Consider the following 24,362-nt stretch of genomic DNA (forward strand, 5'->3'; position numbering starts at 1 on the left):
TGTAATGTGGTCCTGATACTGTGCACCACTTAGCAGCCTAGCTGCCGTATTTTTCACTAGAGGATGCTTCTGGATGCTCTTCAGGGATAGAATGTGTTGCAAGAGGCTGAATGGGATGTAACCCTGTGATGTTCCTGTCCTCCAGTAACCCTGCTTCCCCCATGCCAATCCTACTATAGGCCAAAAGAGCTCAGCTCACTTTCCTATACTGCACGCATCTTTCCCTCTTCTCTCCAAGCTGGTGCCCTGCAGCACCATTCCTATTTTGTGGCTTCTTCCCAGCCACCGTCAATCTTCCTCTTGGACATACATCTTCTGTCTCTTCAAGGACTTGACTATAGAAAAGTGAGGTATCAAATAAATAGTAAACCAAGCACAGCCTTCTGCCACCTCTCCTCTCCAATGTCCTTCCTGAACCCCAACATTCTTCCTTCCTCCTGGTCTCTTCCACCACCACCACCACCACCCCTGCACCCAGTTACACCTCCTTCTCTCCCTGGCCACAGGTATATTCTATGGCTTCAAGGGACTGCTGCTGCTTCTGGGCATCTTCCTTGCCTATGAAACTAAGGGTGTCTCCACAGAGAAGATCAATGACCACCGAGCCGTGGGCATGGCGATCTACAACGTGGCTGTGAGTAGCTCACCCCGGATGCATTTGGACCAAACAACTGGCTTGGACATCTCATGATACATTGACTGAACTAGGTGGGCTGGCAATAAGAGAGAAAGAGAGAGAACTGAATCTGATCCGTGGTAATGAGAATTCCGTCCTCCTGACTCCAGGACCTTCAGGGAGAAGAGCCAAAGTTTTGCCCAACTTTCCTGCATGTAGATGGTTGCTACTAGATGTGTGGACCAGTGGGGATCAGAGCAGGGCATGTGCTGTGCAAACTGTAGGTTCCAGTTTGATGCTACATCAGTGAGCCCAGTCCTTCATGAAACCACTCTGGCTGCATGTGCATCAGCGAGACCAGTCCTTCATGAAACCCCTCTGTGGATTTCACCTTGGTTTTGGCCACTCCTGCATCACACTGGCTGCATGCTCACTCTCCTTAGGTGGGCGTTTGCCTCCCACATCCAGCCTCCACTTTGTGGATGGAGATGCTTATTCTGTGTCAGGGAGGATCATTTGGTCTTGAACATCTGGGGTCAAATCGGTCATGATCCATATGTGGCCGTGGATAAGTTGCTGTCTCTTAGCCTTGGTTCTCAGCATACAGTATTGCAGTGATAACAACCTGATTTTGTGGGGTATTGTTGGTTGCCTGAGATAAAGGCCATTATCTGTCATGAGTCACAGGGACAGGGTGGACTATAAAACCTAATTTGCAGTACATAGCATTGTCTCTCCTGTCCACCCTCCTTCCTGACAGCTGCTACATGGTAGGAGTCACAGTGTGAGGCTTCTGGACTGCTGCAAGCTCCCTCACCCGTTTGGATCTCTGCTTATTGCAGGTGCTGTGTCTCATCACTGCCCCTGTCACCATGATCCTTAGCAGCCAACAGGATGCAGCCTTCGCTTTTGCCTCACTCGCCATCGTCTTCTCCTCGTACATCACCCTGGTGGTGCTGTTTGTGCCCAAGGTAAGCCCCCCCCCAGCCCTGGAATTTCTCCAGCCCACCCACCTCCCACTTTCGCAGCTGGGCAGTGGGGCTGCCAAGGAAGCAAGGCACTTCGGGGGCAGCATCAGAATTCTCCCATCGGGCTGCCGGGCTCTGGGTTTCCCGTACGGCGAGCTGTGGAAGTACGGCTGAGCACTGGGGGTGGCTGCTGCTTTCAGATGCGGCGCCTCATCACCCGGGGAGAGTGGCAGTCAGAGCAGCAGGACACCATGAAGACCGGCTCCTCCACCAACAACAACGAGGAAGAGAAATCGCGGATGCTGGAGAAGGAGAACCGGGAGCTCGAGAAGATCATCGCAGAGGTAAAGGGGTGTGGAGGGTTGGTTTAGGGGTGTGGTGGACAGCAGTGATGCTGACGCTTGACCGCCCCTGAGCCCTGCCTGGCTCGCATTTCCTGTAGTTCGTGGTTGGCCCTTTGTCTTCTACATTTAATCTTTGTACGTTTCCTGTACATCCAAATAAAGGGTAAGAGGATGAGGGTGTTTTATAAAAACAAAAATTGAACTTGAATGAGTGCACGGTATAGTGCTCTTCCTAAATTATGGGTGCAGAACATCAGGCCCAGGGCCCCAATCCAGCCCTCCTAGGGTCCCAATCCAGCCGCACTGGGATCCCATTCTGGCCCTCCAGATTTCCCCGGATGGCCATGCCCCCTTCTGGCTCCGCCCCCTTTCCCCCAGCCACTGATGGTTTGGTGCTTTCCTGGCTTTTGCGCGTTTTTCCCCCCATTCTAAAAGGTTGAAATGCCTCTCCTGTGGTTCAGTTACTGGTAGCGAGAGCTTTAGGCTAAAATATGCTGGTATTTTAGGTATATTTGGCCCTGCCCCTTTGCCTTAGCCCTGCCCACCAGTGGAAAGCAGCCCCCCAAGCTTCTCCAAAATGGAATTCAGCCCTTGGGCAGAAAGGGGTTCGACACTCCTGGCCTAAATATTTGCTTCGCCTATATTATTTCAGTAATCCACATAACAACCCTATAAGGTAGGACTCATTCTGAGGCTGGTCAAGAGAACAGATCTTGTTTTGGTTGCCAGGCCACCACAGGGCTGGCTATCTACTCCATCTGTGGATGTGTTTGCAGAGGAGGCAGCAGTCTGTGGCAGGGCAGCACTGCCCTTCCCCTCCCTGTTTGATCTGGGCTGTGGGGATTTTCCACGTCTGCCTCACTGCGCACCCCCCCTTTGTCCCTGACAGAAGGAAGAGCGTGTCTCCGAGCTCCAGCAACAGCTCAAAGAGCGGCAGCAGCTGCGCTCGCGGCGGCGCTCCTCCAACTGCGACAACCACTTCAACAACTCGGCCTCCGCCTCTGCTGCCACCGGCCCCAACCTCTACCAGCCCAGCCTGCCGCTTGTCCGCTGCCTCGTGGCCGAACAGGCCGACAAGCTGGGGCGCAACAACTGTGACGGAAGCCGCGTTCACCTGCTCTACAAGTGACGGACCTCACGGACACTGCCGAGGGGGAGGGCCGCGGCACACCTGTGTAGCCTGGGGATGGGGGGGCAGAGGCTTCTGAAGGGGCTGGCGGGGCGGGACAGTGTACAGGCAGCTGGGGAGCTTGTTTTTAATCATAACCTCTAGTCTTTGTAAAATACCTTTGTGTCTGTCCTCCCGCCTGCCCCTGGAACCTGGAATCCAGGTGCCAACTCTATGGAGACTTTATTTTAGAGGTAGAGAGGGTCACAGGGATCTCCTCCTTTCTCCTTCCCAACACACACACACCTGGCTCCTGTTCAAGTGTTACAGTCTGGGAAGGGGGTAGTTGGAACTGTGGCTGTCCGTCAGGCGGAAGGCCTCTGTGGTTTTATGTGTGTACACGTCAGAGAGGAAGGAGACAGATGAAGACGATGAGCAACTGCCTCTTGCAGTTTCTGCTCCTGTGCTCTTATCTAGATACAGATACTGGCAGACTGTGACATACAGCCATGCCAAGTCTGTGTAGAGTTGGGCTGAGGCATAGCAGTTGTACTGAGTTACCAACAGTCATATCGTAGTTCACACAAATGGATCCTTTCTTCTTATTTTCCGCAAGCCTCTTCCTTCCTGCTGCAGCCTGGTTGTCTGGAACAAGTGGGCACCGTAGCTCGAAGGCAGCCGGCCTGCATAAATAGCATTTAAAAGCAATCCATTTGACCCATGGACCAAGCCAGTCTGTAGCGCAGTCATGCTGTCGTGCACAGTTGGGTCTCCTAAGCACTTTCGTATGAATGAGCCTGTAACATGTTACCCCAAACAGTTCAGTTAGACTGGAGTGAACTGATTTTGTACATTCGTTGTCGAACGAGGCTTCTGATCCAATTCTGATAGCCAGTGCAAGTGACCACAACCAGCCACACATGCACGCACACTCATTGCCCGCCTGGTCGTGCCTATAGCCGCATTGTAGATGTTGACCTCCCACAATACTTCTGGGATGGAACTACACCTAGGTCATCTGCATGTCAAGTTGAACAGTGATGCACAGGGATGATGGGGGTGAGGCTTAAAATTAGTTTGTAGAGGGGGGAAAGACAGGCCTGTACATTCTCAGCTGCGGAGTACGATGGGTAGATATGGCCCTCTTATCGAGACATACAAGGCACTTCCAGAGATGGGAAAAAGCAGAAACATGACCAGGTTGGCTCACTTTAGAGATGGGGATTAGCCACAGAGGGGCGGAGCACCGTGACTTTCCCTTGTACCAGAAGTTCTTAGGAAAACAACATTCCTAAGAAAACTGGGTGGGCAGAGGCACTTCAAGCGGCTCAAGCTTGAGAGCCATTCTTAAAGCAACATCTGCTCTTCCTCAGAAGGCTCACCCTCCTGCATGGCACTACCGAGTCATGGGAAAAGGTCATGCTTGCCAGGAGTGCCCTCATCTCTCCCCCCACACGCAAGGAATGTAGGGAGTTGGAGCCACAGTTGAAGACAAGAGCTGGGCAGGATGCTGATGAACATTAGGAAATGGGGGCCAGCAGCTACCTTACGACCAGCCCTGGGCCTGCCACAGTGGTGTGTGCACATGTGTGTATGCATTGTGCATGCATGTGCCCGTGCCACTTTCTCCCCACATGTTTCCATTTTGAGCACTTTATTGTCCCAGCAGATGTAAGGAGTAAATGGGTGCTGCCCAGGGGGGAGGGGAAGCCCAGATGCCTGCCAGACGTTCCCATCCGGCATACAGATGTTCTTCAGTAAATGATACAACATGAAGCTTGGACTCTCGAGTCATCTGTGAATTAGATGCTTTCATTAACTTGCACCCCGTCTTTCTGGTCTTGCACCAGCTGTGATCAGGGCACACACTTCACTTTCATATGATGGGGGTGAGGGTGGGGATCATAAGAAGTTCATGAACAAAGCATTGCTCTTGCCCTGTGCTTCCTCCACGCTCATACATACAAGCTGATAATTCACTGCCTTACAATCCCATGAATGTCTATTCAGGAATATGTCTCATTGAGATGGATGGGATTTAGTCCCAGATAAGTGCATATATAAGATTGCAGCCTTACTTATTTTGGGGGGGGGGGGAAGAGAAATGGCCCTTGAATGTGCAAAACCACTCTGGGGATTGAGGGTGGGGAGGTTTCTTGGTGACATTCCAGGTGCCAGCCAGCTGGCACTGCGCACAGCTGGTTTCTCCTGCAAACCTCGTTCTTTTCAGAGCTCAGCGCTGGAGAGGGGGTTTCCAAATTGGCCCCACTACTCTTAAAAACAATGTACCTGACTTCAGCCTAAACTGAGTTGCCAGCAATTGAACAGAGGTCTTGAAAATATGCACAGTATAGGCTTTGTCACTGAGCCTTACTGCAGCAGGGTTGATGGCCCAGAATTATGGAATGGCATGAGAGCCCAGAGATGATAGACTAAAGACAGAAGAAGTCTATTATGAGATACACAGTTAATCTCCGCACAGGAAAAGGTAATGTGTAAAATGACTATGTAGTCTGGAAACCAAGAGGGACACTGAGCTAATCAGGCCCTGATCGTTGTGGAAAAGGGCTGGGGCAGGGGGAGGAATGTAGAAAAGCTGCAGTGATGAAAGGGGATTATAGGGCAGGAAGGAGCAGCAGTGAGGGCTATATACCATGAGGCCCAGTGCACCTGGCCATACATCCAATGCTGTTGACCCCTTCATCTGTCCTTTGCATAGGAGCTCTCCATATAGCTAGCATTCTGCCCAGTCACCCCCATACAGGACTGCACATTTATAAATACATACAAGAATCCCACTACGTGACTTCTGCTCTAACCCTCTAGAGCAGCCCTCCCTAAGCAAGTGCCCTCCAGATGGGTTGGACTTCAACTCCTATCATCCCCAGCCAGCATAGCCAATGGTCAGGGATGCTGGGGGCTGTAGTCCAAAACATCTGGAGGGATCAGGTTGGGGAAGGCTGCTTTAGAGCAGAGGTCAGCAGAAGGCAGATGGCTACTGTTAGAATGATAGTGGTAGTTCTCAAAGAGGCTTTCCCTCCTTCCCATCTAAAATGGGCTGTTAGAATTCCTGATCCGTGGTAACTCAGATTTGATTTGGTCATATGCACATTACCCTAGGGCATGGCTCAGTGGACTCAGTAATTGGTGCTGGCACCCTGCCCCCACCCCCAACCATCACTGTGCCTCTGGTTCCTACATCTCAGTGGGCCTAGATTTGTGATTGTCACCTTTTAAAATCAAATGTATCCCCACCTGTTTGGGATTTTTTGTGATGTTGCAGGATTTTTATTTTTTTAAAAAATGCAAACCCATTCTGGAAAAATATTTATTTGGGGGAAAGACAGAGGGGAAGAGAAAGACAAAAACAAGATATTTGGGGAATCTCTTCATTCAGTCCCATCAGTAGCAATGATAGACACTCGACAGTAAGGAGATTGTCTATCATTTAATCAGGTTTCAGGTGTCTATGGCAAGGGTGAGTCAGTGAATATCAGTTTGATCAGCTCATGGAAAGCCATAAGGAGAGAAAAATAAACACACCCTCATTTCAGAGCAAGTCCTCAACATATTCCTCAGAAATCCACCGCATTCACTTGGAATAGATTTCTTTTATGTTTACGGTTATGTGAAATGTGACATGCCAGGCTCAGAAGGCAGAGTTGAGGCTCAGAAGTGGCAATGAGGCAGCTCTGGCGAACAACTGAAAATGAGGTGCTACTGATTTGGGGGCCAGTAGGGATGAGGCCATGTCATCTCTTGTACAGCTATGTAGAGGGGGCAACCAAGACCCCAAACAAAAACAAAAAGCAATTCCCGGAGCACTAGATTTGAGGGATGCAAAATCTGGTTGGCAATTTCATTTTTGTTTTTTAACTGGCCCCTGCTGCTGTACCTTTACAGCCATTTGATCTGTATGAATTGGCAGCTGATCATTTTTATCTACAGGCTTTTCACTTTACCAGCTGATTTCTGCATTTTAGACTGCTTTTAAAGGTGCAAGAACAAGCCAGGCTGGTCTTTGTTTCCAGCCAGTTGGCAAGTCTAGTCCAGTAACAGCTATGGCTTTTTGCTGGAGATAGAAAGCCCAAGCCCAAACCACATTGCCCTTGCTGATGCATTCGGTTGCTGTCTCCCCACTGTCCTCTGCCCCCAAGCAGGGACCTCAGGCCTTTAATAGGTATATGGTAGGTGAAGCCCTCTCTCCAATCACTGGGTGTTAGGCAAAGGTTGGCTATTTGAATTTCTGCCCTCCATGCTGCTGTTCAAAACACAGAGGCTACCAGGGAAAAAAGGCAGCAACCCTGCTAGCAAGTGCAAGTAGAAGAGCCCAGGGAGCCTCTGTGGGCCAAGTCTGGCCTGTAGACTGGAGGTTCTGCACCCCTGCTCCAAACCTAGCTGGAGTTAAAAGGACCCAAGCTGACCTCACATGTAAGCTCCCATCCTTGTCCCTAGTAATTAAGCTTGGGAAACTCAAGGCCTGGGATTGGGACTCAACATTGGCCTGATCTCAGGCTCAACACCAGCAGTTCGCATCACCAGGATGCTGGTCCCCCAAGCCCCCGTTGACCTCTTGAAGTGCATGAGCAGTGACAGGAGCAAGCAGCAGCTTCCGCTTGCCTTGCCCTCTCCCTGGCAGCACCACGGACCGGGCCCAGAGGGAGAGGGCAAGTGAAGCGGCAACCACAGCAGAGAGGTCTGGCTACTCAGGGAAGGGGTGTTCTGCCACAGGTACCCCCAAAACCTGAAGCCAATGCTGCCTGGTCCACACACGAAGTAGAATAAATTGGTAAACTCGACTGTACAATGTCAGACCCCAGGTGGGAGGTGCCACTTTCAAGGACTTTCCCATGTATCAAGCTTTCTGCCAGTAAAAAAAAAACCAAGCCCATCAAGGAGAAATAATCTGGCTGTAGCCCATTTCCTGCTCTGCTAGATTTCTGATTGCAAGGAGGGTTTTGTTTTTACATACAGAAGCACTCAAAAATTTAAACCTGCCCCCTGTCTGAAATTATATACATCAGCCTTCCCAAACCTGGTGCCCCTTGAATGTTTGGACTACACCTCCCAGCATTCCTGACCATTGGCCATGCTGGCTGGGGCTGATGGAAGTTGAAGTCTGAAACATTTGGAGGGCACCAGGCTGGGGAAGCCTGATATACATTCTACTTCGGTAAGCCTCTGCCGTCTCATTCTGCTGCAGTGTGCAGACCAATCCAGGACTGCCGGAGAACCGGTATTTTACCCATGCATTGAGAAGATGCGCCCCACTCTCATTTCACCACCCTGCTTCCTCCGAGTGCAATTGGGTGATAAAGGAGGAGCTAGTCCATGGGATATCCTCTAGGGGAGAGAGGCACCTCCTGTGGTCGTTCAAGCAGCAACTCTCTGGTAAAGTGCTAGTGCAACCACTGCCTCCACAGATAAAGTTGAGTCAGCCAGAGCCAGGTGAGTTCAGTTCTTTGCTCGCCCCAGCAGCCTGTGGCGGAATGAAGCAAGGTGGTCTCTGTGCATTCAGAGTCTGCAATGGCACAACAAACGGAAAGGCAGGAAACGCCCCTTTCCTCCTCCCTCTTATTAGTCCTATGGGAAGGCGACGTTCACTGGGTAGGACCGGTTTCCCTCAGACAACAAGCTGTGATTTCCTGGGGAAGGCCCTCCTCCTCCCATGGAAATATACATGGAGGGCATCAAAAAGATGAAAATGCCACAGATAATTAACCCAATGGTAACCAGGAGGGCTATTGCCAGGGCCACGTAGAACGGCCAGCCGGAGAACATGCGGCCTGCTCCTTGGGGTGCGGGCCTCCCGACATCTACGCTCAGGCTGACGGTGTCGAGGGGGGGCCCTGGCTTGGGCCCGACTCGAGCGGCGCCACCCTTGTTCCCACCAGGCAGGTAGAGCAGTCCCCGGCGGCGGTCGAAACGCACCGAGCCGGGGGGAGCAGGCATGGAGGAGAGCTGCTCCAGCAAGTCACTGCGGGTGGGAAGGCCTGGCAGCCCCTTGCGGGAAGGCAAGGCACTGAGCGCCCGGCAGACCGGGCAGGTGACTGTGTTGACATCCTCGGAGGAGACGTTGATGCGCGCCAGACACTCCAGGCAGAAAATGTGGCCGCAGTTCAGTTCCTTCGGCACTCGGAAGAGCCGGTTGTATGGGGTGAAGCAGATCACGCAGTCGAGGGCGCCGGGATCGGCGCTTGCCCCGTCCTCCTTGCAGTCCGGTTGCTGGGATGAAGGCTCAGGCTGGAAGCTTACATTATGGTGGGCCATGGCTGCCCCGATCCCCGTGCTGAGCCCAGAGATGGACAGACAAAGGGCTGAGGGCCGTGGCGTCTTGCGTCAGCAGGCGGCATCTCCACTCAGTTGCCCAGGAGAAACAGGCTGGGCCTGTGTTGACATTTCTGGGAAGGGGAGAGAGAGAGAGGCCAAATATTTACCCCAAATGATAAGGTAAGAGCACAGCCACAGTGGTACAGGAAGCCACCACCTGCAGGTGGATGCAAAGGGAGGGACGCTACTGCATCTGGATAAAAGGTTAGGAAATCCAGGCAGGTGGAGGAATGCAGTTTCAAACCACAGCCATTCTTTCTCTCGCACATGCAAAGCACCTCCGTTTCCAACTATAGCCATTCTCTCTCTCACACGCGCGCACACACGAATACAGTTTTTTTCACAAGAGTTTATGCCTGCCACTGTCAAGAGTTTGAATTCACAATTATTTGTTCCATTAACCCCAAAACTTGTTGTCACTGTTCAGGCAACAGACAATGTATCTGTGATGATGGAATGTGCAGGGAGCAGCTGAGACAAGGATTGCCCTACCATGAAGCCATTGTTCCATTATCCCAGCCTTCCCAACCTGGTTCCCTCCAGATGAGTTGGACTACAACTCCCGTAAATCCCCCAGCCAACATGGCTGGTTGGGAGATGCTGAGAGTTGTAGTCCAACACATCTGGAGGACACAAGGCTGGGGAAGGTTGCTGTATCCCGTTCCCTAGCCTTCTCAGTCATCTGGATACCTAAACCCTGTGGAAGACTCAGCTTTCTCCTACCAGAAATTTCTCTTCCCTAGTAGAAGGAATATTCAAGCAGGGGGCATCTCCTGCAGGGCTCACATAGATGCATAAGGTATGCAAAGGCCAGACTGGTGGTATAAGGATCTAGAAAAAAGAAACTGTGTTCCTCCAAATTCTTCCCAGCCTGCTAAGGAAAAATTAGAAGGGAAAACTGAAAAGAAACCATTCCATCAAATATTTTCTTTTTCGCTGAATATCTGATTTCCCAGTTTTTCTGCAAGTGCGATGAAAGAACAAAGCAAGAAGTTACTTGGTTGACAAGTATTTAGAAACTACCGGAAGCAAGCTTTCAAGTTACACAGAACTCTTCTTTCAAACAAAGGCATTCAGAACAAAAGCCATGTCAGATATTCAGACTGATGTTCACCTGGCTGAAAGCAGATGTTAATGTTCCAGCCCTTGCAACGTGCTTCACACTTGCGCTGTTGATGCTGTGACATTCACAGATGGACTCAGGCAGGAAAGGGGTGCAAGCTTTGGATGCACAGCAAGCTTGCACATCTTTCCTGCCTGTGCACATTCTCCTTCAGACACTGCAACAGCAGCATGAGGCACTTGCGCATTCAGATGGCTGCAGAGGCTGTAATGTCCAAAGTCAGTCTAGAACTCTTTAGAACAAAGAAGCAAAAGACAATTATGTTAAGGTAGAACTAAGTAAACTGGATTACAAACAGCCTTGCTTTATGCATAACCTCCAGGGACTGTGGTAAAACAACAACAGCAAGATATGCTTATTTAGTTTAACTTACTGATTCTCTTATAAGAGTCCCTTGAACCCAGGTTGATGCTGGAAATAGAAAGCTGCCTTACAGACTAGCAGCATTAAGCCATATTTCTCTCTCCAACACCAGTTTGTGGTCAGAGGACACAAAAGAGTTCAACGGACTCTTATCAGGGAGTCAGGAAGTTAAAACAGGCATCTGTAGCTGTAAGAAAATGTCATGACTATTATTTCATTATTACTGAGCCCAAAGGATTTAACCAACTTTTATATTGACTGTCAAATAAGTAATGCAAATATTTGTGTTTTGCCCAAAATGTCATTCTCCCCCCACACCTTTTTCTTTGATATTTCTGAAATCTTTTCATCGCTAGCCAGCATGCCTAAATCCTCCCCATCACACTTCTCCACCTTCCCAGCTCAGCAGAGCTTCTTCTACCCCCCCCCCCCAATCATTGCTTTGCTATTTCAACACTCACCATCACTTAAGGAGGTCTTGTGTGCTGGAATAAAGGACACCTATAGTACCCTACATAATTTTTTTCTCAAATTATGGACGATCCCCTTAAAAATCAGAAACATTCGATAAATTAACAGACTTCTGGTAAAACTCTAGGTGGCTGAGTGAGTAGTGGAAGAAAAAACAAAAACCCCTTGTGCCTTTAACAAAAGCCTGATCTGTACAAATCAGTAGGTGATGCCTTTCACAGAAAGGAGATAAGTGTTATCACCTGCTAAGGTCTGCATGACAAGCTACTGTTAAAGGCACAACAGCAGGGCCTGATTTTCAAAGCTTTGGCAGCTCTAATTCAAGTATATATAGTCCATGCCCTCTGTTTGGGGGTCTTGAATTTCCATAGCCAAAGAATCCCAAATCCCAGTACCAGCATTGTTTTAAAATAACATTCCTTCCTGCCCTTCATCCCAGGAGTTCATTTTAGCCTCACAACAACCATGTAAGACTTCTACAGGGGTAGCCCATATTAGTCTGTGTTGCAACATGCCAACAACCCTGCAAGGTGGGCTAAGGCTGCAAACAGTGAATGATTTAGGCCGCAATCCTATGCACACTTGTCTGGGAGTAAATATCATTGAAAACATTCTATGACTGTTATCTTTCATTTAATTATTACCATCATCAAATGTGTGAGATAGTTTAAGCTGAGATGGGGAATTACCTGAGGCCACCGTTTGTGACTGAGGAGGGATTCAGACTTCAGGTTTCTTCCAGGCAAGCTAACTACTGTCTACTACACCATACTGACATCCAGGGGGGTGGGGGTAGGGGACCACAGCTCAGTGGCAGAACAATGCTTTGCATGTCAGAGGCACCAGGTTCAGTTACTGGTGGTTCCAGTGTAAAGGATCATGTGCCAGGAGTTGGAAAAGACCAATGCCAATATGACCCTGGAGACATATAAGGCTGTGAAAAATTTAGGCCGGGGGAGGGAACTTACGGACCCCTTGATGTTGAACTACAAATTCCATCATCCCTGACCAGCAAAGTCTGTGTCAAAGTCTGGCTGGGGCTGATGAGAGCTGGAGCGCAAGAACACCTGGAAGGCTCCAGTCTGGGGAGGTTGGCTATCAGAGGCACTGTCCCCTGTGACAGCTGGAGTATATGTACAGTCTGTACTGCTATTTCTCTCTTGCTCATCCCGTTATCTGCAGCATCAGATGGGGTGCAAACACAGCCTGAGCACATGCAGACTGAACCGCAGAATCCTGACACGTTGTTGGGTGGAGGGTGGCTCTTTTGGCTTGCTGCTTCTTAGCAGACAGCTGTGTTTCCTCTCCCTCTGGCCACCGCTGGGAGCATTCTGGAAAGGCTTCCAAATCAGAATATGACTCCTGCATTGGTCCTTTGGTAGCCCTGCTCAAGCGAAGCTGTTTGCAGACGGCTGATAAGCGCTTGGAAGTTTCCACGGCAGAAGCGGCTTGCACTGCCCAAGAGGCAAACTGCTCTTCAGCTTCTGTTTTACAGTTTAGACGGAGAAGTCTTCAGAGAAACCTCTCTCTCTTCAGCGGTTCCTTCTGTTATTTCCATTAAAAGTACACCAGGGATTGCTAATAGTCCCTGGACCACAGGGGAACTGCAGAATCTGAGAGGTTCAGGAACTGGAAGCCAAGACAGGGGATGACCTTTTAACTCCACGAGGCTTCACTGTGGAGTTAAAGGATCGCCCCCTATTTCCAGATCCAATGTGTTACCCTCTAGAACAGGGGTGGGCAACTTGTGGCCCTCCAGATGTGTTGGCCTACAATCCCATGATCCCTCTCCATTGACTAGGCTGTATAAGGCTGAATACAGGCATGCATGCTGACATATCTCTTTGGAGGCATTAGAAACTGTTCCCTATGCTGAGTGAAATACTCCCCTCCCCTAACTACCCACAGCGCTTGGAGACCCATTCTAATGTTTAAGCACTTAGCAGAAATTGCCTTCAGAGGTTTTCCTGCAACCATGAGGACTAGAAACACCTTTCTTTCTTTTTTAAAAAAAGGGAGATCTTCAGCATTTGGTCATTGCGTTCTGCCCTCCAAGGGGCAGCTTGAAACCTGACATCTCATAATCATGTGCCTGTGTATTGGCCATGTAATATACTAACACGCCCCCTGGACCATCTCTGGACCAGCGATGAGAGAGCCCATGCACAGATGGAATCCACCGAGTGCATCATCAGTAGGAGTTTCGCCAATTTGTGGCCCAGCAGGAAATTAGGACACAGGCAATGCTTGCTTTCCCTTGATTTTGCCCCATCAAGCTCCATATGCGCCCACATCCCAAGAAAGCCAGCCAGCCCCATCTGGGAAGACAACCTGGTTTTCACCCTCACTGCCAGCCAGCCTCTGAACTCCTGCCCAGCTACCTGAGGCCCAGACGCAGCTCCCAGGCCCTCCCCTCCTGCCTTGCCAAGTCTCACCTGATCTGGAGAGGCAGAGGTTTCTGCGCGCTCTGGGATCTCGAGCCAGCTCCAGCTGCCTGCCGGGTTCACTTCTGGCAGTATCGTCCGTGCTCTGAGCGCTTTTGGGCTCTCTTCTGCAGCGGCCTCTGGCCTCCCGTTGCCGTGTGCTTGTAGCCACTCCCTGCCACTGGAATCTGCCCCCTGGAGAGAATGTATTCCTAGGTCACACCCTCCCTCAGGGCTCCAGCTGCTGTGGGGCGAGGCAGGGGTGGCTGAGCCGGTGCCGCCACATTCTCTCCTGGAGGCTGTTTGGGAGGAACTGGCCAGCCCTGAAGCCTTCGTCAGAGTTCCCAGAGCCCCGCTTTCTGAGCCACACGCCCATTGTGGCCCACAGATATCACCTCTCCCACACCAGAGACTCCTTCAGCCCCACTTTGCAGTAAAATTGGCCTTACAGTTTGCCCCCCTTCAAATACAAGCCCTTCACCAGATGCAAGTAAGTAGACTTATTTTATTCCTTCAAACCATGGGTACATAGAGCAAGAGCCAGCCATCTCAGGGGAGCCATTACCCCCCCCCCAGATTCCCATTAAATAATTTCAGAAACCATCACTTGCCACATAGCATATTTTTGTTTACATTTAAATACCACATATCTGTAGGCTGATTACAATGTGTTATAAATCTCCCTCCCAAATACTATAATTTTCTAACACTTTTCAGAGGGACAAGATCTGTGTGTATGGGAGGAGCATATGGGGGAAATGAACCCTATAGGGAGAATGGCAATGGGTTGCACCAGGTGACCTCTCCAGACCCAGGAGTTCTTGAAACTGTACCCACTAGCAAATCTGCTAGTTCTAGTGAATACCAAAGCATTAAAGGTGATAATCTAGCAGTCAAATATAAAATATATTTCATGAAAAGATACAGCTTCAGGGCCAAACCTGTGTCTAGCAGCTATGGGTGTTTGTTTTTGTTTGATTTTTACTTTAGAGTAAGTGCAGAGGCCACAATCCAGATCTTAAAAGCCTCCCTACACCCCGTGCTAGAGTCCTGATCTTGATTCGGGCCTCTGCACTAGACACTGATGTAATGTCTCTTTTGGCCTCAGCAGCAAACCCTAGAAAACAAATGTCAGTCATGAGGAAACAGGTACAGCTAGTGTTAAACATGGTCAGCTGGGTGCTATGTAGGACACAGGCTCATCAGTAAACTCTCCAAGTGGGATCCACATATGGCACAGAGTGGGGTAGGCATTGTTGGGCACTTGCAGAGGGCCCACACCCCAGCAGGGGCCCACTGACAAGAGCCCCCTGGACTTGCTCCTCCGCTTCACCCTTGCAACCTGCTTGTTTACCTGCCTCTCATTCTGGCCCAGGCGACGGTGGTGGTGAGAAGGAGGATGGGCACATGCCGCCGCCTACTCACTCCCCACCCGGCAAGCGAGGAGGAAGAGGAAGTTGCAGCAGAGATGAGAAAAAGGAGGAGCAAAGGCAGCTGGTGACAATGGCGGTGAGGAGGGAGACTCACTGAGGGAGGAGACCACTGAGGGTGACTATTAAAGACATAGGTGCCCATTGAGGGTGACCTGATGGTGCATTTTAGTCAGCACAAAATAGTAAAACCAATCATTCCATAAATAACCACAAGTAGCTTCATTCACAGAAATGTATTTCATTTATTACATGATATAATAGTATCAAATGAAATTGTAGACCAATAGCCAAACAAACATGTCAAGCATCCAAGGGTTTGTCAGGCACTCCAGTGCCTTTGAACTCATCAAGTGTGTGGAGGCAGGTTTACTTCTTATTGAGCAACCGAGTAGAAGAGCACCTCATTTCTCTACGTAAAGGGTGTAGAGTCCTAAAAAAAAAGTACGATCACCAGTGGGACCTGCAATACAATATTGTACTGTATCCCCCACCCCCTAAGAGGAGCCCCTGTTCAGGGCTCCCCTAATCTGGAAGAGGGGAGATGTGCAGTGCTCCTACAAAGGCCTCTCCAAGGGTGGGGCATGTGTGTCATGAGCTTAGAAGAGTAAAATGATACCCTTTTTAAAACTCCCTCACCCTGCCTCCCCTGGCCTTGCCTGTTGTGCCATGTAGTACTGCTAGAGAATTGCCAGCTGCAAAGCTGCATTAAAGTTTCTTCTCCCTATTTTTATGCTTGTTTCATCTTGCTCTTGGTTTTATTGTATAAAATTGATTTGAGCAATTTGAACGTTTAAAAAAACCCTGTGTTTTATGTATTATATGTGTGTTTTACATATTATGTGAACTTTTTTGTAAGATGCTTTGAGTTTATATAATTAAGAAAAGGAGGGTATAATTTTTAAAGAAATAAATAAGCCTGAGCATTTTAGAGCCATATAGAGGGGCAGGGGTTGGTGGTCCCTAGTCCTGGAGAGTGGGAAGCTGAGAAGAGCCCCTTTTCCTTTCCCCTCCTTTTGAAAAATCCCATTATAGTGTAGGGGGAATTTTTAAACTTCACGACATATACCCCCCCCTCCAGTCCTTATTCCCCAACTTACTTACTATATAAGCTGTTTGGTGCATGAACAAGTCAAGTCCCTCACTTCCCTTTGCCCTCCATTTTCCTTCCACCCCGTTTAACTGACCCCCTAACATTCTGTGTCTCAGCTGCTCTCAACCATAGACTGAATTGATAGACTCAACCTAGGGATGTTCAGACAAACCCATCACTCATTTAAAGTGCATACGAGGGGGCCACATCCGCTGAGGGCTCCCCCGCCATGCACCTGTTGCTATGTCCCCAGTGCACTGGGCAACCATGACAAGGGGCCCTATGTGCAAACTAATGTATGACTGTCACACTCCCCCATGTGAGAGGGGATCCTGGGCTAGTCACATTGAGGCATTCTACAAATGTATGTTCAGTGGAGGCTGGTGGTTCTGATGTCAGTGGGGTGGTGAATCTGCTCCGGGTTTCAGTCAGAACTGTAAAGGAGTTGACACTGGAGCCACCAGCCTCCACTCCATATGTTCCCTCCCCACGATTACCAAATACATAACCGGCACGGGTGGGACCTACATGCCTGCACAGCTCCCAGCCCCCCACATGTCTTTAATGGGTAAGGGGGTTCAGCTGTACCCTCCTACAGTCTTCCCTGAATTCTGGTTCCTTACACCTCTCTCTTTATAAGCTCAACTGTCACCCACTGTTTGTAAGCCTGGAAGCTCAGGTCCCTGTCAAGCCACTTGCGGGTCTTTTTCTTTTAATTTATAAACATCTCTAGTTCTGTATATGTAAGGGGTATCCGCCACTCCCCCAGTATGTAGCAATCACCACTTCTCTTGCTTCCTTATTTCCCCTGTTTGACTTCCATACTGATAGGCACTCGAACACTCGCATTTGGTAATAAGAGGAATTATTTTCCTGAAAAGCTGAACATTCAGTAGGAGGACCTGGAACATCCCTGAGGCTGGGCCACTTGGCCTCTCCATGCCTCCTGGCCACAGCCGTTATGTGGGGGAGGGATTCATTTCTCAGACCAACATCTGCAGCAGCACACATGACAGTTTAACTTCCTGCAGCCTTGTGTGGTCCCTATTCAGGTCAGACTGGCCTAACCAGCCTACACCTCCCTTAGCTGCCACAACCAGATCTGAACTGCCTTTGCCAGAACTGAACTCGGAGGAGATGCTGGGGTGGGAGGGGGATGATGCCCCAAGACTAAAGGAGCTCCCCCTCACTTTGGCTCTCCTTGCTTTGCAGGAGAACCCCCAACTGATCCTCCACACCAGGGGTGCCCACCAGAGAAATAGATGCAAAAGTGGAAGAACCGGGCACCTATGTCTTTAATAGTGTAGAACAGGAGTAGGCAACCTGGTGCCCACCGGATGTTTCAGACTGCAACTCCCATCAGCCCCAGCCAGCATGGTCAACAGTCACCAAAATTCCTGTTAAAGGTCTTCCTTTGCATCTGGTCTGTGACAGTGCCCTACCCAGAGATCACGCCTTGGCTTCGCCCACCGGCTCGGTTTTCTCTGTCACAAAGCTGTCACCCTCTGGCAACAAGAAACTTTCCTCCTAGAGCAGCCTTCGCTCAGATGCTGCGTCTTGATGACTTACCAGAAGCAATGATGAAGGCAGACTACCACCTGCTGGCATTGGTTGGGCAATGTCTTTTTCTTTCTTTTTTTATTTACAGCAACTTCTGTTGGCAAAGAAAGTGTGTCAGCGTGCGCATTACACAGCTTTGGGGCTTTCCCCTTGCAATTATTCCAATCAGTTCTTGGCTGTCCTACATCCATACGATGACATCACCAGGTGAAAACCTTTTTATTTTCCCAGGCATTTTAGTTTTTCAGTTCTGTATTAAATCTGGTACTGTATTTTAAATCTTTGCACTGCTGCTAGGTTCTGTTTGGTTATTATTTTTATTTTATACTGTAGTTTTAAACTTTTATATTGTATTTTATCATGTTGTATTTTATGGTTTTCATTGTTAACTGGCCAGAGAGCTTCGGCTATTGGCAGTATAGAAATGTAATAAATAAAATAAAGTACTGAACTGAACTGCACTGCACTCTTTAATCCAGTGTGCCATGAGGTTGTTTGGGGAGAGCGGTCCATCAGAGCATTTGAGTTTAAAAGCCATGTTTTTAGCAATCACTAGTATAGTTAAAATCACCTTCCTGCCTCTCCACCGTAACAAGCTGTATCAATCACGTTCATAACAGTGGAGCAAGAGAATGGGTACAGGCCTAAGATGTAATGATGGGCTCCGATGAAAGCTGGGAAGCTTGGAAATCATTGAATAGATTGCGCATGGGCGCAACAAGATCTAGAGATACTTTGAATAAATGGGGCTATCCGGAGATCTCTGCCCTATGCGACTGCAGAGACTTGCAGACAACAACACATATGTATACTTGCCCTTTGTGCCCAGACCAATGCACACATGAGGACCTTATGCTAGTGCGACAGAACGCAATTAATGTTGCTAGCTTTGGGGCAAGAGTTGTCTAATTTTTATATATTTTAGCTTCTACATTTCATACTTTAAACGTGATGTGTTATAGTATGTTTTTAATTGTGATGCTTCTGGCACGAATAAATAAAATAAATCTTACCAAAAACAAAACACCCCACCACCATCAGCTTTATATTATTTTAAATTATTTTTTGACTGGCTCCAAAAACTATTTATAGTCAAGGGAGCTGTGAAGAGAGGGTGCAGTGTTTAATTTTTTAATGAGAGGTGCTGGCAATTCTAGCCTGTGTGGCAGCCCTGCCATCTGCCCCAGAAGGAAGAGCTGCTTCTTAATTCTAAATGAATTGTGAAAGGCTGCAGTTATGAGAAAGGAACTCTGCATGTACTCACAGGTACTTTTATTATATAAACACTTTCTTTAAAGAAGGGCATGGCCAACCCCCCCCCCCCCCGCCGCCCAAATGGTGATGAACATGGAGGTTAAGGGTGCAATCCTTGCATGTTTAGACAGAAAAAAGTCCTACAACTCCCAGCATTCCCCTGGCTGGAGCATGCTGGGACTTGTTTCCTGCATTGAACGGGGGGTTGGACTTGATGGCCTTGTAGGCCCCTTCCAACCCTACTATTCTATGATTCTATGTAGGACTTTTTTCTGTCTAAACATGCATAGGATTTCACCATAAGGCTATCGATAGCCACCAGCCATGATGGCTCCATGATAACAGGCAGCATACCTTTCAATACAGCTACTGGAGAACAGGAGTGGGAGGATGCTACTGCACTCATGCCCTGCTCATGGCCTTCCTATAGGCATCTGGCTGGCCACAGAGCGCCGGACTAAATAGGCCTTTGGCCTGACTTAAGCACAGCTCTTCTTAAGTAAGAGGAGACCTGCTGGTTGAGGCCATGTTAATCCTTCAGCCAGATGCTAAAGGGGTACGGCTACAAAAGCGGAGGGGCTAGGCGAACGGTTCCTCCCAGGGGCTTTGTTGCACTTAACACTACACTCATGTGCAAATATTTAAAAGCACAATTGAGAAAACATATGTTTGCATATAAGGAGCTGCTTTAACTTATCCACGAGAGCTCCATCTGTAGAGTAAGATCTTGATTGACAGCAGCTCCCCAAGGCCCAGGGCTGGCTCTCTCATTAGGCAGAGAAAGGCGGCCACTTCAGGCAACAGGTGCTGGGCAGCAGCAGCAAGAGTTTGGAGGGCACAGCCGTGTGCACCATGCAGCCTGCCCCCCCCCCCCCCACCGCTAGTTTGCTGCCCTGAGGTGGGGTGGAGGATGCCATCCTGTCTGCAGCACTGAAGCAGGATTCAGCCACCAGTCCAGGGGGCTTTCTTCTCTCATGGAATGGGGGTGGTGCCTTGTCCTTCCTCACAGGCTGCAAAATGTCTCGGTCCAACCCAGGCAGGTTCACAAACTGAGCTCTTTCCAAGCACCCCTACACGGTGTCTTTTTAACCGAAATTATTCATGGAGGCCACCGTGACCACGAGAGGGAAGCAGGGAAGAAAGTTTCCCAGACCTTTTGGTCAACAGGATGCTGCTGACCTTGGGGTAAGCCTGCTTGCCTGGTATGCGGTCATGGCTTGTTCCAAACGGCATGGGAAGCGGCATGCAGCAAGACAGGTGGGACCTGCCCCACAAGCTATTGGCAGCGTTGACTGGGGCAAACTGCTCAGTTTTCCATCATTTTTCATTTTGGCTGGCTGACAGTGGCTTTACCCGGACAATGGAGTCACAACACATCCTCATGCAGAGCTGTAGATTTACACACCCAGTGGCCCTCCAGATGTTGTTGGACCACAACTCCCACTATCTTTCATTGGCCATGCTTGCTGGGCCTGATGGGAGTAGTCCAGCACCTGGAGGGCCACTGGTTTCCCATCCCTGATCTAACCTCTTTCAAAAAGCTATTTACATTGGTGGCCATTTTCACCTAAAGTGACAAAAGAGGACATACAATAAAGCAGCCTTGTTATCTCCATAGCCATGTTGCAATTATCTCTTAGTTATATGGAACTTCCATGTACTGAAGAAGTATACCTCTGCACAGTATAAGCTGGAGACAAACGGGAAGGGCTATTCAACTTGTATTCTGCTTGCGAGCACCCAGCTTATAGGGTTGACCCCTTTCGGAAACAGTACAGTGGATTATGTGAACCTTTGTCTGATCTAGCATGGCAATCCTTACATTCATACCTTTCCATCTATGTTAGTCAAGAGTTGTGTAATTGACTGGGCTATCATAGCAAAATCTTTGTAGGAAACAAATCACTTATGTAGACACAGGAAGTGGACTAAAAAAAAAAACTTTTAAAGTAGTTGGAATACTCTCCACCAGGGGCATTGTTGGTGAAGGGCTCACCTGGGCATGGGCCTGGATCTCCTGAGCTGTGCCCTGGATCTTTTGAGCTGCCCTAATTGCCTTTTTAAATATTTTCCCATGGACTTGCATTGGGAAACAGAAACAGCTATAACTTTTTTATTTTGCATGATAAATAAATGGAATTTAGAGACATGGTAGCTCCCATGGAGCAGATTGAGTCTGCCAAATTTCAGACTGTTATGTCGAGTGGCTTTTGTGCTAGTCACAGGTAAAATTTGCTTTTTCAAGAAAATGTCAAAGCAAAGAGCTATAATTTGTTGTGCTTCCAAATAAGTGCATGGAATTTGGGGACCTGGCAGTGCCTATGGAGCTGACTGAATCTGCCAAATTTCAGACAGGCCCAGTGGCTTTTGTGCTAGCCACACATCAAGTTTCCTTTTCTCAAAGACTAAAACAAAAAGTAAAAATTGTCAAGCCACAAAGGGGATTAGAGATCCTAATCAGAAGGTATTTAAAGTGACCATTAGGAGGTCACTATCTCTAATCTCTGGTGTAGGTTTTTTTGAAGTGCAAATAGTACTTTCCTTTTGTCTGTCCTGAATCTGCCACTATTCAGCTTCACTGGATGACCTGAGGCTCCTCATTAAAGGGAAAAAAAGTTAAACATCTCTTTGGCTGAGGTACACATTACCTGGGAAAAAGTCACACTGAACTCAGCTTATTTATTGCACTGCTTCACTTTCACTACTCCATATAATTTTATAAACATCCCCCGTTATTTGCCTTCCTTCTAAATTAAATAGCCCAAACATTGAAGTCTTTCCTTATAAAGTAGTGATTGCACCCCACTCTCAATCACCCCACTATGATTGGCGACTGCTAGGTTAAAAGTTCAGCCCTACTGACTGCTAGATGTCACTTGCCAAGGCTCAGTTCCCCCCTCCCATCTCCTCCTCCCTAATCTTAAGGAAATTGTTACATTTCCCAAACAGGCTGTTAGGGTTTCAGAGTAATCCAAAGCAATCTGAAGCGATCTGGACTGATCTGACCCACTCCAGACCTGCTTTGGATCCAGACCAATTTGGTCCGACTCACCATGCTTCAGTTCGGAATTTGGATCCGGATCCGAAGCAGTGCACAGCCCTACTTAATACAAGCCTGCTTCCTCCCTCTGAGCTCAGTAGCCTTGCTGTTACTAGGAGGCCTTAGGACTCGCTCCCTTGGCAGACCAATAGGGACTCTAGCGTGATTGCACCAGCCTTTTAAACTAGAGGGGAGACTGCAACCTTTCCTTCCACAGTCTGTTTATTGTTTTTTCTCTCTCCCCCCTACTTTTCTGCTCTTATATGCCCACTGTTGGGAGCTTGCTTGCAATGAAATTTTGAGGAGGGAGAAGGAAGGGAAGAAAGAGCTCCATGTGAAATACACACAGTATTTGGTGGGTCACACAGCATCTGATTTTACTGCCCCAAACCGGAACCTTTGGTTTCTGCAGAAGTTCAGTGGTGTCAGGGTGGAAATTGAGCCAATAGAGCCCCAGAGCAGTTCTGATTCTGAGGAGGAACAGCAATCCGTGGGAGAGGAGCTCACTCATCTCTCACAAGCAGAGCAGCTGGCAGAGATTCCTCCTGCCAGCATTCCTGGGATAGATAGTGACCCTGGCAGTGAGAGAGTGCTGGAGGGGGGCTTGCTGGACACTCGGCGCAAATGCAGGGAGCGACGGCAGATGGAGGGTGCGGAAAGGAGGCATAAACAACGGTCACGTCCCGAGGACTTAAGGGAAAGAGGGAGGATCTCTCCCTAGCCCATAAGTTCAGGGTCTTCCGGTGATTCTCCTTCAAACGGGGACCAACTGCCTTACCTGGAGCTTAGGCTACTCAGCTATCTTTCCCCAGTGCTGTTCCTTGCTTTGTCGCTAGCTATGATTCTGAAAGAGTCATATAGTAACAAAGGAATAAAGTCTCGGAAAAAATTCCTCGTCGTCTGTGTCCTGAGTTGGCTATTGGTGGGTAGTGCAAGAGGCAGCTAGGGCGCTCCTGACAAGTAGCTTCAGTACAGCAAAAGATCCAATCAGCCTCCACAAACGTCTTTCTCCCCCTCCACTTTAATTTCTCCTAAATAGCTGTAGGACTCAAATTATTCCAAAAGGAGGGTTAGGACTATGTGGCATCATGATCAAGGAACTGTTGGGGCTTTTAAATAGGTTCTAGTTTTTAAAAAGCTAGAAAAAGCCCTCAGCCACCTCACCTCATAAAGTTCATTAGGTACATTCATTAAGTACATTCAATCCTTACAAACCTTCCACAGCCTCCTAAATTCCTCTGAAGTACCACTTCTCTGAAAGGAACCACTTGGCTTAAGGAATTCTCTCTAGCCCCCTCCCCCCTGCTTTTCCAATCACTGTTCATCTTTTCTTCTTCCCTCTCCTCCCCTCGCCTGTTCTTTCTTTCTCTTCTTTATTCCAGAGCATATCTTGAGGAATTCTTAAAGAGAAGTCCCTTCATTGGGCAAGAGAAGTTCAGACAAACACACAAGAGGGTTTGTTTTTCTCCTTCTCCGCACTCAAGTCCTTCAGAAAAGTGGGTTCACATGGTTGCAGAGAAACAAATCTGGGGCTGCTTTGTTTGTCAGTTGCCATTATCCAGCAATAGGAAGGGCTGTAGCTCAGTGGTGGAGCACATGCTTGGCATGCAGAAGGTCCCAGGTTCAATCCCCAGCATCTCCAGATAGGGTGGGGAAAGAATCCTGCCTGAAACCCTGGAGAGCTGCTGCCAGCCAGTCAGTGTCGACAATACTGGGCTAGATGGACCCAGGGTTTGACTCAGTATAAGACAGCTTTCTATGACCACAGAGCTTTAATAAAAATAGTTTTTGGTTTGATTTTTAAGTGGAGGGGAGATAAATACTGCTCATTTATACAAGCCCATGTATGCCTACTCAGAAGCCCATTATGGTTAATGAGGCTTTCCCTCTGGAAAGTGCACAGGATTCCAGCACAAGTTACTTTTGCAGGGAGGTTTGCTTAGAAACAAGTCCTGGGTTGTGAGCCTGGTACTGCAAGCTTAATTCAGTATTTATCCAATTCCAATCTAATGAATTGACTACCATTTCCACTCAGTCCTATGCATGTTTTGTCATTTGTGTGGTTTTTAATTTTATTTTGCATGAACTCTAGCTTCAGTGATAAGGGAAATGCACTTAGTACATGCTCAGAGTTTCTCCATAACTTAGCCCTAGTTTTGAAAACAGACTCATTGGCTGAATCTTCATGAAGTCTTGGCACAAATGAAGTTATGGGGAGGAAGATACAATGAGAGTTTGT

The 24,362-nt window shown here is 48.5% G+C and overlaps 2 protein-coding genes across 2 annotated transcripts in view; one reads left to right on the forward strand and one right to left on the reverse strand.

Annotated features, from left to right (window-relative positions):
• The window catches only part of GABBR1 (gamma-aminobutyric acid type B receptor subunit 1), a 72,842-nt gene extending 68,032 nt beyond the window's left edge, over positions 1-4,810 (forward strand). Inside the window, exons 19-22 of the mRNA XM_084829846.1 lie at positions 507-634; positions 1,459-1,587; positions 1,785-1,928; positions 2,818-4,810. Coding sequence (XP_084685972.1) covers positions 507-634; positions 1,459-1,587; positions 1,785-1,928; positions 2,818-3,057 — 641 coding nt within the window. The 3' untranslated portion in view covers positions 3,058-4,810. The remainder of the gene's footprint in view (positions 1-506; positions 635-1,458; positions 1,588-1,784; positions 1,929-2,817) is intronic.
• Positions 4,811-6,352: 1,542 nt separating this feature from the next.
• Positions 6,353-15,175, reverse strand: RNF225 (ring finger protein 225). The gene is made up of 3 exons (XM_084832525.1): positions 15,101-15,175; positions 13,759-13,941; positions 6,353-9,437 (listed from the first exon to the last, which is right to left on the reverse strand). Exon 3 carries the CDS (start codon positions 9,304-9,306, stop codon positions 8,620-8,622), a length of 687 nt encoding a protein of 228 aa, XP_084688651.1. The 5' UTR covers positions 9,307-9,437; positions 13,759-13,941; positions 15,101-15,175; the 3' UTR covers positions 6,353-8,619.
• Between the last annotated feature and the right edge of the window lie 9,187 nt (positions 15,176-24,362).

This window comes from Heloderma suspectum, chromosome 2, assembly GCF_057233095.1.
Source record: "Heloderma suspectum isolate Gila_16-S chromosome 2, 16-S_ref, whole genome shotgun sequence".
Lineage (NCBI taxonomy): Eukaryota > Metazoa > Chordata > Lepidosauria > Squamata > Helodermatidae > Heloderma > Heloderma suspectum.